We start from the raw sequence: 15,177 nt of genomic DNA on the forward strand, positions 1-15,177 counted from the left end.
GAGCTTAGAATATTTTAAAAATATCTAAGATATATACAAGCAACATGCTGAAAATGTAGTTCTACATTTTATGATACGTAAGAATATATTTCAACATCCGAAATTGATGAAATAATTCTTTTGACAAGTATTACGTACATTTAATATAGCCACTTTAATCACTCCAAACAAGACTACAATTCAATAAAAAAAAAAAAAGTTATCTAAGACGCATAGAGCATGCTGTAAATGCATTAATTACTATGTACTATATGTTTATTCTTATCATGCTTTAGTGTATTCTTTCAAAATTGTTGTAATGTAAGTTGGTCCAAATATGAAGTAATATTTGGAATAAAATGAACAAAAGGATCACATAACAGGTATTGAGTTGATTAAAATTTTATAGGATGAACAAAAAATATCACACAATTACTAATTCCAATCAAACTAGTCGGCACCTAATTTAATTAAGAATTTAAGACTGACTTTTGCTCAATAAAATAAACTAGATAAATTATAATAATTACACTCGATCATATAAATTTTAGAGAAAACATTCACCTAAATGAAAATGCACTTGACTAGTTTTGCATCATACCTACCGAACTTGCAAAATAAACAGAAAAGGTGGGAAGTCCACGCCAACATCATCGCATATATATATGTTTAATCCTCAAGAACAGTTCTTTTCTTCAAACTTTTCAAACTTTCCATTCTTTGATTTTTGTCTCTTTTTATTTTGAAATCTTGGTAGTCGCTACAAAAAATGAATTAGTAGATGTTTAAGAAGAGTGCCTTAAAAATTGCATGAAATGGTTAAAAATTAACCAATTCCCCTTGGCACAAAATCTTCTGACATCAAAACGTCAGGCCTAGCTCTATTACGCCTTTGATTGCTAAATTTGCCACACACCTTGAGCCACAATCCTGCTTCTTTTACATATTAGCAAGCATCCAAGATGACATCCTCTTGCCTTTAAAGATGGCCCCGTTTTTCCATATTAACAAATATTAAAACAAAGCATAATTTACACATATAAAATTATAAATTTGCATTGGTAGCGCAAGGAAATGAAAACAACAGAGTTCATTAAACTACATAAAACTAAATAATTCACAAAAAAAGCACATAAGAAGCCCGCTAACCCGCCAACTACGTACCCTCACACTTGATGTGTTGTTACATCTGTGGGGAGCATGAATCGACAGATAGGACATGTGTTGTTGCTGCTGAGCCAATGCACAATACAATGTCTATGGAAAAGGTGGTCGCATGGCAGCTTTGTAATGTCTTTATCATTGTGCGAGCACATCTTGTCGAAACAAATGACACAGTCCGCATCGTCATCATCCAACGAAACTATAACAGATGGCAAGGATTTGAGGGCGTGTTCGGAAGTAGGGGTGCCACCACCTTGAATCACATCGTCGATCTCTAGCACCTGAGGTGGTGGGTCAACAATCACAAGCTCAGGTTCACCTGACGGTTGTGGTTGCACCCTATCTGCATAAGAAAGAGCAGTTGGACCACCTTCCATAACTGACACGTAATTCCGGCGTTGCCTTGGTGGTATGTTGGCACGGCGTTGCCATGATGGTATGTAGCTGCGGTTTTGCCTTGGAGGTATGTTGGCACTTCGCTGCCACCCAGGTATACTTGACGGACGAGGACCAATTGGAACTGTGACGGGATGATGTTGCAGTGAGGGTAAACTGTAATGCATGGATGGAACATAAGGTAGATATTGTGGGCGTGTATGATAAGGCGGCAAGGGCTGAGGTGCAGTAATTGCCCCATATGATGGGTGTGGTACAGTTCCCATGTACGGTGATGGTATGACATATGCTCCATATGATGGGTTCCATAGATGAACCAAATAGTATGGTCGTTGCATGTTGTGTGAAGTCATCTCCGGAACAAGAAATCTATAGTTGGTTGTCTGCATATTCCTCTCTTTTCTCAATCCGAATAACTTATAAGTTTTGGTGTGTACAGAGAAGAATGTTATATGAATATATTTCCTCAATATATAACTAATTAAAAGTTGCTCTTATTATATTTATGGAAAGTAATTTTATAAAATTATCATCCAAAATTGTTTGTTTCCTGAAATAGTACTCTAATTTTAGAATGCATCTAAGACTCATATATAGATGGCATAATTATTTGGATGTGTACGGAAGTAATGACGCGCCTATGTTGTTTTAATAGAATTTTCATTTATGGAAAGTTTGACCTGTACAAACTTATCATGTTCTTTGATATATAGTGCTCCTTAAATTGTGCATGTATTAAACCTATTTTTAAGAATCTAATAACTGGTTCTGCTATAAATTGACATCAGCGACTGAGAGCGCTTTGCTGGTTAAGGCGATTACCATGACAGCCACACTTTCACTTTGCAATTCTATTTGGTTTTTAGCTAAACTGGATTCTTTCTTTCATTTCTTTTTTTCTCCTTGTTTTCATTTTGTTTATTTCCATTACTCAGTAAACTGTCCACTCCATGTAAAATTGACCCAATTTGCGTCTCGATCTATACATGAAATATTAGGACTTGACCCCCACTATATATACTCTAAAAAAAAAAACAATATATTACTTGTAGTAATCTAATAAATATTTAGACAACTATTTGGTTATATATATTGAGGATCTCATCACCTGAAATGAGTTTAGAATCAGTAAAAAAAACGTATAATTAAGCCGTTTTTTTTTTGCATACCACCCTCAAAAATCAGAATTAAATGAATACTATCCGAAAAATCGGAATTCATATTCCGCCACGTTCGCACCGTGGATCTGCGAACGGGTTGACCCGTCCGCAGATCCACGGTGCGAACGGGTCGGTGCGCAGATCCACAGTGCGAACGGGTCACTCGAGCGGGTCATGACGCAAGCGGGTCAAAGTGAGCGTGTCAGTGCACAGATCCACGGTGCGAACGGGTCACGCGAGCAGGTCAGGGCGCGAGCGGGTCAGTCCGCAGATCCACAGTGCGAACGTGGCGGAATCTGAAATCTGATTATTCGAGTGGTAGGAAAAAAAAAACGGATAATTAAGATGCATACTGTGCTCTAAATGCATTCCTACATTTTTATGATGCATAAAAAAGTATTTCTAGTTTGATATTGAACCGATAAATATTTTTGCGAGTTTTACATAAGTGCATCTGTGGCAATTAAATAACAGGAAATAACTCAGAGTAAAATAAAATAAAAAATTGCTGCATGCAACATGCTGAAAATGCATTTTTCACAGTGTGTCGACGAGTAAAAATATATGTACACTTTCAAAAGTGATTTTTATAAATATGCTTACAAGAAGTTGGCAATATTTGATGTATATCTAACATGTTTTGGCGAATTTAATCACTAGAAATGAAGCCAGTATTAATCAAATCCGTTTTGAATGATGCACATGATGTTCAAGACGATGATTTACTACGTACATGTTGTGTGGTGCAAATAATCTATACTTTTGAAGTCACTCTAATAAAATGTCAATTTTGGCGATTTAATAACTTCAAATGAGCCTAGGATATTTTAAAAAATATCTAAGATATATACAAGCAACATGCTGAAAATGTATTTCTGCATTTTATGATACATAAGAATATATTTCAACTTCTGAAATTGATGAAATAATTTTTTTGACAAGTATTACATACATTTAGTATAGCTACTTTAATCGCTCCAAACAAGACTCCAATTCAATAAAAAAAAAATTATCTAAGACGCATAGAGCATGTTGTAAATGCATTAATTAATTACTACAACTTATGTACTATAAGTTTATTCTTATCATGCTTTAGTTTATTCTTTCAAAATTGTTGTAATATAAGTTTATCCAAATATGAAGTAATATTTGGAATAAAATGAACAAAAGAATCACATAACAGGTATTGAGTTGATTAATATTTTATAGGATGAACTAAAAAATCACACAATTACTAATTCCAATCAAAATAGTCGGTACCTAATTTAATTAAGAATTTAAGACTGACTTTTGCTAAATAAAATAAACTAGATAAATTATAATAATTACACTCGATCATATAAATTTCAGAGAAAACATTCACCTAAATGAAAATGCACTTGACTAGTTTTGCATAATTCTACCGAACTTGCAAAATAAACAGAAAAAGGTGGGAAGTCCGCGTCAACATCATCGCATATATATATGTTTAATCCTCAAGAACAGATCTTTTCTTCGAACTTTTCATTCTTTGATTTTTGTCCCTTTTTATTTTGAAATATTGGTAGTGGCTACAGTTCAAAATATAGAACAAATATTGTTTGAGTTTTGACAATGACACTTTATTCTTGATCATGTAGGTATTTCCTCAACATCTAACATCTGAGGAAGGAACCTGCAATATCAGTATTACTAGGAATAACGGTTCTTTGTGAGCAGAGACTGTACCATACACACAATATTAGGTAGTTCACAAACAAAATGTAGCAAAAGCATTGTCAGAGCTGTTGTCGCTGCCACCTCCATCCAGGGGAATATCCTTCTTCCAGCACCAAACGGCACCAACTACAAACTATGATCGCTGATTATATATGTTGTTTTGAATTTCTCAACATATAACCCACAGCCCGAATCCCTTTCTTTCTTTTATTGATGGTTGGTAACGAATTGTTGCCAACATAATTGTTGATAAAGAACGGAATCCCTTTCTAGTCAATACATTGTTTTTCATTTGTTGCTTGTTCCTTCTGTTGCTACTACACCAATAGGAGCAGAGCCAAATACATGAGATTGAAAGGGTGGATAATCTACTAATCTAGTGTAGTGTAATTTCATTTTATATGAAGGGCCGGAAAGTATTGATGCATGCATAAATTATAAAGTTTACTAGACAAAATTATAAAGTTTCAATATATATTACATCAGTCTTTGTTCATCCAAGAAAACATAAAAGCTAATATATATCATTAACAACACCAAGTTAGTAAGTTCAACCAAAATTATTGAAAAAAAAACACTCAAAAGAATCCAAACATATATCTCCCTCGATTATTAATCTTCTACAAAATGGACCTTGATCTTTGAGTCTTTTGCAGTTTAGCATTTGGGAAGATCAGATGGTGGTGGAGGCAGCTTCTGGTTAGGGAGGCTTCCATCTAACACAAGCCATGCCATCCTGAGACCCCAACTGGTGTGCACTTCCAAGTGACAATGCATGAACCAGACACCTATATACAAAATCTCGTAACAATTTAAATTGATAATTTCAGATTTAGAAAATAAAAAGAGCCATCTAAATTCAAGTTGAGTTGTGAATAAGAAAAAAATATCAAATTAAGTAAAATTAGAAGACCTGGATTATCGGCAAGGAAACGAACAGCCACCCAACCACCAGGTGGAACCCCAACTGTGTTTCTCTCAACAGGGTCTACTAGATTGAACCCTGCCGGGTCTTTAGCTGGGTTATAGTTGCCAAACCCTCGCCCGACAACAAAGAAATTGAATCCATGAAGATGCAAGGGGTGACTTTCGGCGCCTATAATGCCCGTGTCTTGCATCACTAATTCGACACTTGTATTGAATGGAACTACCAAAACTTTGGTGTCATTGGTAACAAATGTGTTGTTTGGAGGAGTTCCAGTGTAGTTGAATGGCATGAGGGGCATAATTGGGAAGTTCGATCCATACACACCTTTTGATTTTCCAGAGAAATGAGATTGGAGGAGTGCCGTTGTTGGAAGAATGAAGGATACATTATTTATTGAAGCTGAAAGCTTTGTTCCATTTGGACCCTTTTATAGTAAAAAATAATTAGTAATTGTTTTTTTGTAAAATATTATGATTTACCATCAGACAACAAATATAACATAATAATTACATAAAAGTGCTAACCTGACATGTTTCATTTGGAGGGCACGGTTTTTCTCCAAGACCGACTGTAAAGAAGAATTGTCGATCAACAATTTCGGGTACATTTGCGGGATACTGAGCATTGGCCAAACTTCTCAGTTTCTTATTGAAATTTGTTGCAAACGAAGTGTCATTTAAAGCTGGCAATGTTGGCTTATAAAGTGGTAGGTTCTTGTTAAAACTAGACGAATAAATGCTTTTTGGGTTCTCATACTCGAGAATTCCTGCAACAGTGGAGTTGTCGAAGGTTCCTTGACCGCTGACGTACGGCCTTGCCTCCATATAGAAATTTGCATTCGGGTATTGTGTGTGTGCTGTAAGAAGGACATTTGTGGTCTGACCGGGGGTTATCAATATTGTTTCTGTAGCAAAGGGTTTTACATAAACTGCATCGACTTCAACGATTGTAAGAGAATGATTGGCTATTGAGAAGAACAGTTCATCATTGAGGGCAGCATTGATAATGCGAAGGAGGTATGTCTTGCCAGGTTTCACTTTGATCTTAAATGTGTCTGCAGTTGGTTTGTTATGATCAAATTAGGATATAAGGAAGGCGCAAAATAGAGTTAAATGTTTTAATTAGCCATAGATATATCATATATCTTTCATGCTGCTATATATAGATGCATAGCAATAAAGGCTAGTTTACATTGTAAAGAAAATGAAGAATGAAACATCGTGATATTTTCGAACCTTTTGCGGAGCAATTATATAGCGGACCAGGAAGACCATTGATGGTATATGAATCAGAAACATTTGGTCCTCCACCGGTTTGTAGAGCCTGGCTGATAACTTGTTCTGTGTCAGCTTTCCACCATTCACCTTACACATTTGAAATAAATATTTTGTAAAATCATGCAAGTAAAAAAGGCAATTCAAATTAACAATGTATGAATAAAAAGGCATTAATTATCAATGTACCGAAAATGATGGGGACTTCCTTGTAAGGCTTTGCAAACGGATAAGGAACACCGAGTTTAGGTAGGATGATGATAGCCCCATAAATAGTCGAGCGAAGCCATGAGATATGTGCATGCCACCATAGAGTACCTCTTTGTCCCACAATTGTAAAGTTGTAAACATAAGTGTGGTCTTTCTGGATTGGGCATTGTGTTACATAAGCTGGACCATCAGCCCATGCACTCCGTAGCTGCCGCACTCCATGCCTATACATTTTTCGGATAATTGATAAGGTAACCGAGCCAGGTGTTTATCATTTTTTGCTAAAGTAAATGAGCTTAAGTAATCTAATTTGACTGCTAATTTTATTCAAAATGCAAAAATTAAAATTTATGAAGAGAAAAAATGGCTTACCAGTGTAAGGTGATATTGTAGGGGACATGGTTAACTACTCTGACAATGACCCGATCACCTTCCCTCGCCACAAGTTCAGGTCCTGGAAACTGGCCATTCACTGTCACAATGCTCTTGGTTTCACAAAGACGCGTCACATTCGTCATTTGAACCTGTAATTACAGTTAACTAATATTATTCCAAAAAAAAAAAAAAAAAAATCAAAACTGAGAATAATTTTTGTTTAGAGGGTTAGCAGCATGTAAACTCACATCAAACTGATAGTGTCTTGTACTGCCAGTTTTATGAGACTTTATTGTAGCAGGAAAGATGAATAATATGATGCATGAAAAAACAAGGAGTGTCAAGAGAAAAGAAGAAGGAACAGCCATTATTTTCTAGAAAAAAATAAATTAAGATCAAGAGGGAAATGTTTACAGGATGCATGGCAAGAGAACTAGGGATGACTATATATAAGGAAATACCTTAAATTTATTCAAATGGAGGATATATGTTTGGTGAAATGGGAATTGTCAACTTAAACGTTAAGCTGAGACCCAGACTAAGCATAGCTTAGAGTGTTGCTAAAGTCAATCCCAGCTCATTTTGACCATTATTTAAAGCATGCCATGCATTCTTTAATTTATCACGAATTCATAGTATAATGCCTATATTACCTTTGGAAAATTACTGCTGGTGCTAAGTAGAAGCGTTGTTGGAACTTCCTATGTAGGTTTACATATTTGGGTAAAGATTTTAACAGAGTAGTTTTGACTTCATACAGCTCACGGACTATAGAATTTAGACATTGCTAGATATGGTTTGTGCGCTGTTGGAAGCTTAAATTGATCTGTTAATATGTTTACCCACATACTTTTAATTAATTGAATTGGCTATTGTTTGTTTGAGACATCATTGTTAATAAGAATTGTTTTTGTTAACTTGACATGTAAGAGTACGGATAAAAAAAATTGTTAGCTTATCGGATATACAACGATAGAAGTTGTTTCGTACCTGGCGTGTAGGGTGATTTATAAATATAATATTAAATATTATGATTTATTCTTTGTAAGTATTATTATATAATTTTTATTATTATGATTAGATTGATTTATGTAATATTTTAAATAATTTAAGATAAATTTGATTTACCCATCATTTTATATATATAGTTTTACTTAGTAATTTATGACAAAATTAACATGATATTTATATTTTTTGTAATTAATATTTTATATTTTTTACAATAATGTGATCAGAATTATTCTTTTTTATTTTATGATATCATGTACACGATATGTAATAGTTTCGGTCCAAAACACCTATTCATTAACTAACGTTTTCCCTTTCCTAATTTCTAGCATCAAGTCATTCGCCAACATATTTTATGTTTGTTAGACATGTTAGCATGGACTGATTTTTTACAGAAATTTTTATTAATACCATTTTCAAAAAAAAAAAAATCACAAATTATGGAGAATTCGAAAAATACTGGGGCTTCTAAGTCAATCTGCGGCTACATTCTTGGAGAGGCCGCAGATATTTATGTTTTTTAGGGACCACAGTTTGAGTTGGAGGCGCTAATATTTTTTTGAATTCTCCAATTTCAGTTGTGCTTTGGTTTATTTTTATTTTTTGAAATGGTATAATAAAAATTTTGGGATTTTTTAATCGATAACTAGATCTACAAAGGGATGATCACATGCTTTAAGGTGTCCTTGTCTATAGTTGATTGGTACGTAGAACCCTCTTTGACTTGAAAAGCACACTCTTTTTTTTTTAAATATTTCTGTACCTTCTCAGACCAAGTGCATCTCCATGATTCCATCCAATCAAGAGAGGGATGCTGGATCCAATTCTTTTTCTTAAGTTACATTTTGGTCGTTGTACAGTACAAAAAGGGTAAATCTTTTTTAAAGCTCTATCAGGACTACATGTTCATGCAATTTTTCAGAGTATACCTAATTTTAGATTAATAAATTATATATGAACTAACTGGGCTCTCTTATAAGGGGACAGGTATCTAATATATACTAAAACAATTCAAAACAAAACATGGAATAATACATATATTTTCTCAAAGCTCATAGAAAGCCCGAATCAGATACGTTAAGACACGGGAGCAAATTTGTCAATTACTAATTTCTCTCGTGTCCTGCAGATTGTGCCCCGGTTATTCTTTTCTAATTTCCCCGAATCAGACACGTTAAGCCATAGAAGTCCAAATCAGGTACAAGTCGAACTACTCGGAGACATTTGTATGCTCTAGTAAACAATTTATCATCGGATAAATCAAGATTAAACATAATTTCTTCAACCTAAGAATCTGGCAAAGGGACACGCAAAATTGGTATTAGATACAACGGCTCTTTCCGAGCAGAGACAGTACCATATGTCTCCGTCATGCTGAGATCCTCCGGCTTGGCCCCATTAGGTAGCTTCCAATCATAGTGCAACAAAAGCCTTGTCAGAGCAACCTCCACCACTGCCAAGCCGAAATCCATCCCAGGACAAATCCTTCTCCCGGCACCAAATGGCACGAACTCCAAATTATTACCCTTGAAGTCAGCATTGCATCTTTCAAACCTCTCTGGTATGAATTTGTCGGGATCGTCCCAGTACTCGGGGTTTCTTCCTAGAGCCCATACATTGATCATTACACGTGCACCAGATGGGATCGTGTAGCCGAGTAGTTGACATGTCTCCTTGCATAGCCGTGGTATCGGGAGAGGTAATGCTGGATGCAATCTCAGGGTTTCTTTTATGGGAAATTTTACAAAATAACCTACTTTTGAAAAAAAGTTTGCCAAAATACCTTCTCTCCAAATTCTTTGACAAAATAACCTTCTGAGGCCCACTAATGTTAAATTTTTCCTTCCCTTAGTTTTACATCCATTTTTTTTTCTCGCTCTTGAGGTTAATGGTGCATTGGAATTTTACTTCTTCATAAATTGAAGTATATGAATTTTCTTTTATGACATATAAGTGCAAATTTATCACTTATTATACATACAAAAATAACTGAATTGTGGTGCCTTTTTACATTCCAGATATGAACAAAACATTTCATCGCATCCGGAACTAAACAGTATGTTAATTTGGTCTCAGTTGGCGCTTCATTAGAATTTTGCTATGTTTGCAATAATATTAGTTTATGACTACCTAATTTAGGATTTTTTTGTATGTAGAAAATATTTGAAATGATGGAAGAGAAACAAAAAGAGTACCTGCAAATTTTTATGAATAGAAAGATCAGTAGGAATTCTACCGATTCAAAGTTTAAATTAGCTTGGATCGGTAGAATTCCTACCGATCCAAACAAGTTCTTTTTTTATGTTTTCTCTTTTAAAATATAAAAAAAATATAAAAAATAGATTGAGTCTTTCTAATATATTTAAATTTGAAGATACTTTATCTATTTTTTTAAGAAAAAAATCGTATTTTAGTAAACAATTTAAATTAAACAAAATAAAAAATCTGATTTAGATCAGTAAGAATTACAATTCAGATTTTTTTTAACTTTTAGATCACTAAAGTTCCTACTGATCTTTCTATTCATGAACATTTATAGGTATTTTTTTGTTTTTGTTTCTTATATTAAAAAATTCTCATTCACCTGGATATGGAAATAATAACAAAAAATGTTGAGAAAGGTTGTCTCCGTTTATTTACAAAATTATCAGTGTATATGAGAATTTTTTTGCAAAAATATTTTTTATTCATTTCATTAAAAACAGATATAAAATAAAAGGATAGCATTTTTTGCAAAAAATTGCAAACATAGCAAAATTCTAATGAAGCGTAGGGACTTTCCAACTGAGACCAAATAAACATACTGTTTAGTTCCGGCTGCGATGAAATGTTTCGTTCATATCTGGAATGTAAAAAGGCACCACAATTCAATTATTTTTGTATGTATAATAAGTGATAAGTTTGCACTTATATGTCATAAAAGAAAATTCATATATCTCAATCTATGAAGAAGTAAAATTCCAATGCACCATTAACCTCAAGAGAGAGAAAAAGAATGGGTGTAAAACTAAGGAAAGGAAAATTGTAACATTAGTGGGTCCCAGAAGGTTATTTCGTCAAAGAATTTGGAGATAAGGTATTTTGACAAACTTATTTCAGAAGTAGGTTATTTTGTAAAATTTCCCTTTCTTTTATGGCTAATTTTAGATAACTCGGGGCATTCTCATCAAATCCAGTATTTTCTGTCGCAGCATGTCTTATCTCTGCTTGTACCTTTGCCATTGCTTCTGGGTGCTTAATCAGTTCTGACATGATCCATTCTAGTGCGGCTGATGTCGAGTCAGTTCCTCCGGTGAACATATCCTGTTCAAAAGAGCAAGATCCCCAGAATAAGTTTTTTAATTAGAAATTATAATTGAATGTTATAATTTTTTTTTATGAAGTAGTAGTAATTTTATGTGAGGTAATATTGCATTCAATCTATCTGGGATCTCAGAATTCCATATTATTATATTTGCAAGTGTAAGGTTCATCCCAATTTTTATATATGTGTGTGTCAGGCAAGATAATTACCAAGATAACAGCTTTTATATTTTCCAGGGTGATAGGCACCTCCAGGTCGCCATGTTCCTTTGCCTTGATTAAGATGTCAATCAAATCATAATCAATCTCATCCTTCCCATGTTCTCGCCTTTTCAAATGCTCCTGTAATGTCTCCTCCAGTATCATATCCAAGTTCCTACAAATATTATTTAGTTACAGCTTCAGCAAAAAGATTAAAAAAAATGATGAAATCTCAAATACTTCTACACAAAATTTTGAAGTCTTCAAGTATAACATAATTTGAACTTCTATTTTTACAATAAATTGCAAATAAGAATTCTGATTAATGTCATAGGAATCTTAATTATGAGAAATTAAAAAATTATCAATTCTCACCGGTGGATTCGAGCAAGCTTTCTTCGCATGCTCACATCCAACCAACTCAAGGAAGGGAATAGATCTGATAGACTGAACCCAGAGGATAGTTCCAATGCTTCCTTCATATTTTCCAAGAACATCGCTGCCCGATTACTTTTCTCTCCAAATGCCGCACGAGTGACTATGTTGTTTGTGAGCTCGCCTATCTCTTTGCTCAAATTGACAGGTGAAGTTTCTCTACATGCACACAGCCTTTTCAGCATCCGATCAGTCTCTTCTTTCTGGATTGAGGAGAAAGACTTGACACGTTTCATTGAAAGGAGCTCAGTGACACAGATTCGGCGAAGCTGGCGCCAGTACTTACCATTTGAGAACCCGATGTCAGTGCAGCCATAAGCGAGGATGTATGCTGCTGTCAATATAGGCCGATTCGCAAAGTTTGCATCTTGGGTTTTCATTGCCTATATTTAAGTTGCATGAAGTTATGAGAATCAATCGCGACGAAATTTTTATTTTAAATAATAGAGATTCAGGGAAATCAATTACCTCTCTAGCAGCCTCACGGGAAGTGAGTACAACAAGGTCAGTTGTACCAGCACGAAGGAGCATAACTGGACCGTGGGAACGGGCAAGGTCGCGTAGAGCATGGTGCGGCAAGCTGGAGGTTGCTAGGTGGTGAAGGCTCCCGATTAATGGAAGCTTCCATGGACCGGGAGGGAACTTCAGTTTAGAGTTTGCGGATTTTCTCCTTCGGAGGAATCGAAGGAAGAGCAGGAATATTATCAGAAGAGAGATGAATTGTAGTTTGGGGAAGGATGGTACAGCAAGCTCCATTTTAATTTTTGAATGCCTGAATGAGGAATCAGAGTGAGCTTAATGTATATATATGAGGAGAAGAGAAGTCACAACTATTTTTTCTTTTTCTTTTTAATTAATTGATTTCCCTCAATCTGTTGCTACACATCCGGTACCATAGTTAACTTATTAGGCAGCAGTTAGTTAAGTGCAGTTAGTTAAAGGTTGACTCAGTCAAACCTTTGTAACAAACAGTAGTTATAAGATTCTGTTAGAAACTTAGATTACCTAGTTCTCTATATATAGATGTATCATGTAATGAAATATACGATTGATGAAATACAAGATTTAGTTCCACAGATCTTTCTATCTCTCTGATTATCTCTTATTCTCCTTTCATGGTATCAGAAGCTTGATCCAGGGCTCTTGTCATCTGACAATCATGTCTCAAGGGTCTCAAACTTCCCTCCTCAACCCTTCCCTTTCGATTTCTTCTGATGCAGTGGTTCATATCACCATCCCAGTATCCACTAAGCTCGATCGTACCAATTTCCTCACATGGCGGTCTCAAATTGAACCGATTGTTGATGGCTATGATCTTTCGCGGTTTCTTGATGAATCTGTCTCACCACCTGCCCGAGAACTCACTGTTGCGAATACGACTTCTCCCAATCCGGCTTTCCATTCCTGGCGACGGCAAGATCGCCTCTTGCTCGGTTGGCTTCGTTCTACGATCACTGGCCCCGTGCTCTCTCAGTACATCAACTGTCAGACCTCCTCCTCTCTTTGGTCCGCACTTCACAGGGTGTACTCCGCTATTTCATCAGCCCGGATTATGGAGCTTCGCCGACTTCTACAAACCACAGTTCGCGGTGGGAAGTCGTGCAATGATTTCTTTGAGGAAATGAGGGAAATTGCTGATCAGCTCACAGCGTGTGGAGAACCGGTGGCTGATTCGGATCTGGTTCGGTATATCCTTAACGGGTAACTCAAAAGGGATACGTATTCGTGTTAAAATGGCACTCAGTAGTCTACTATTGAGTATTGACTCTCTGCCGCTGATAGATGATTTCCAAAAGAGTGAGGGGGGTGTCCGATGGGCATCGGACCAAATAGGGTTCGATGAGGGGTTTAAACCGTCGGATCTGCTTTAAAATTCGCACTCGCAATTTCGCGTCTGCTTTAAAATCCGTACACACGAATCCTAAAGCAGATCCGACAGTTTAAACCCCTCATCGAACCCTATTTGTGTCCGATGCCCATCGGAAACCCCCCTCTCCCTTTCCAAAACCCTCCTAAAAAAGACTTCGTGGACCCACTTGTCAGCATTTATTAACAATTATGATAGAGGGAGAGGGTAAATTTTTGAAAAAAGTTGGTAATCAAGTATCTTCCATTCCAATTTTGAAACATTGTCTTTTGTCATTATTTCATAGTTTTCATTAACAATTGTATTATAGAGACCATATTTAAACAAACGGTCTATGTTCCACTCGTTCTAAAAAAATGCTGTATCGGTGAAGCCGAAAACAAAATATTATGCGAATCCGTATCCTCCCAGGTACCTGACTGAAAACAGACGGTCCAGATTTACTCTCAGTCAGTCGCATACTCGGGCAGTATTATGTTTTCTTTGAGATTGGTGCCAATTTAAACATATAGGCTGAGAGTAAATCTGAGCCGTCCACTTCAGCCCAGTACCTGGGAGGATGCAGATTCATATTTGCGGCGGCCCATTGTAATTTTTTTAGCGAAAGTATTTCGCCGAATAGAAACCTATTAAAATTTGCTTGGATACAAAAAAAAATTTACTATTTTTTTAGATATATACATAACGGTTCACATTAATTGTTTGGATATTGAAAACGGAAATAAGGATGTGAGGCATGATTGACATTTTAATCTTACTTTTTATTTTATTGTGATTGTTTCTCATATTAATTTCATAACTTTTTTCCATTTGAGTGGACATTATTAAGGTATGCCCGCAACGAGTTTGATAAAATTAATCCTCGACGCTTTTGCGTTTTATCTCAAAAAAACAATTGATTTTATAATTAATAACCCATTAGGACCTTCAATTATAACATATACTGATATACTGTTGATATGTTCATCACATCAATTGCTAATCATGGTATCATAATTTATATTTCTCTGCATGCTGGGCAAATCCTGACCGGCCGTCCCATTCAAAAGCAGAATCGTTAGATCATATTCTTCATTTTATATATAATTGACAACTTACAAGTTTTGATTTATTCAAGGAATCTTACACGGATTTTTATTCGGATTTATACATGGGGATTTTAAAATGAAAATTCATATT

General features: G+C 35.3%; 2 protein-coding genes across 2 annotated transcripts; both read right to left on the reverse strand.

Annotated features, from left to right (window-relative positions):
• Positions 1-4,837: 4,837 nt before the first annotated feature.
• LOC144568299 (laccase-4-like) lies at positions 4,838-7,603 on the reverse strand. The gene is made up of 7 exons (XM_078318600.1): positions 7,433-7,603; positions 7,182-7,333; positions 6,789-7,033; positions 6,561-6,689; positions 5,850-6,379; positions 5,311-5,749; positions 4,838-5,185 (listed from the first exon to the last, which is right to left on the reverse strand). Exons 1-7 carry the CDS (start codon positions 7,550-7,552, stop codon positions 5,055-5,057), a joined length of 1,746 nt encoding a protein of 581 aa, XP_078174726.1. The 5' UTR covers positions 7,553-7,603; the 3' UTR covers positions 4,838-5,054.
• A 1,656-nt stretch (positions 7,604-9,259) lies between these two features.
• Positions 9,260-13,900, reverse strand: LOC144568682 (desmethyl-deoxy-podophyllotoxin synthase-like). Its single transcript, XM_078319052.1, has 6 exons — positions 13,137-13,900; positions 12,600-12,903; positions 12,072-12,514; positions 11,706-11,871; positions 11,287-11,495; positions 9,260-10,070 (listed from the first exon to the last, which is right to left on the reverse strand). Exons 2-6 carry the CDS (start codon positions 12,885-12,887, stop codon positions 9,479-9,481), a joined length of 1,698 nt encoding a protein of 565 aa, XP_078175178.1. The 5' UTR covers positions 12,888-12,903; positions 13,137-13,900; the 3' UTR covers positions 9,260-9,478.
• Positions 13,901-15,177: the final 1,277 nt, after the last annotated feature.

Source organism: Carex rostrata, chromosome 17, assembly GCF_964058835.1.
Source record: "Carex rostrata chromosome 17, lpCarRost1.2, whole genome shotgun sequence".
Taxonomy (NCBI): Eukaryota; Viridiplantae; Streptophyta; class Magnoliopsida; order Poales; family Cyperaceae; genus Carex; species Carex rostrata.

Coding starts and splice junctions, on each gene's coding strand:
- LOC144568299 (XM_078318600.1), bottom strand. CDS start 7,552: ATGGCTGTTCCTTCTTCTTTTCTCTTGACACTCCTTGTTTTTTCATGC. Junction 7,334..7,432: donor CAAGACACTATCAGTTTGAT/GTGAGTTTACAT, acceptor CTGTAATTACAG/GTTCAAATGACGAATGTGAC. Junction 5,750..5,849: donor CTCCAAATGAAACATGTCAG/GTTAGCACTTTT, acceptor TTACTATAAAAG/GGTCCAAATGGAACAAAGCT.
- LOC144568682 (XM_078319052.1), bottom strand. CDS start 12,887: ATGGAGCTTGCTGTACCATCCTTCCCCAAACTACAATTCATCTCTCTT. Junction 11,872..12,071: donor AAGCTTGCTCGAATCCACCG/GTGAGAATTGAT, acceptor TAATATTTGTAG/GAACTTGGATATGATACTGG. Junction 11,496..11,705: donor ATATAAAAGCTGTTATCTTG/GTAATTATCTTG, acceptor TCTTTTGAACAG/GATATGTTCACCGGAGGAAC.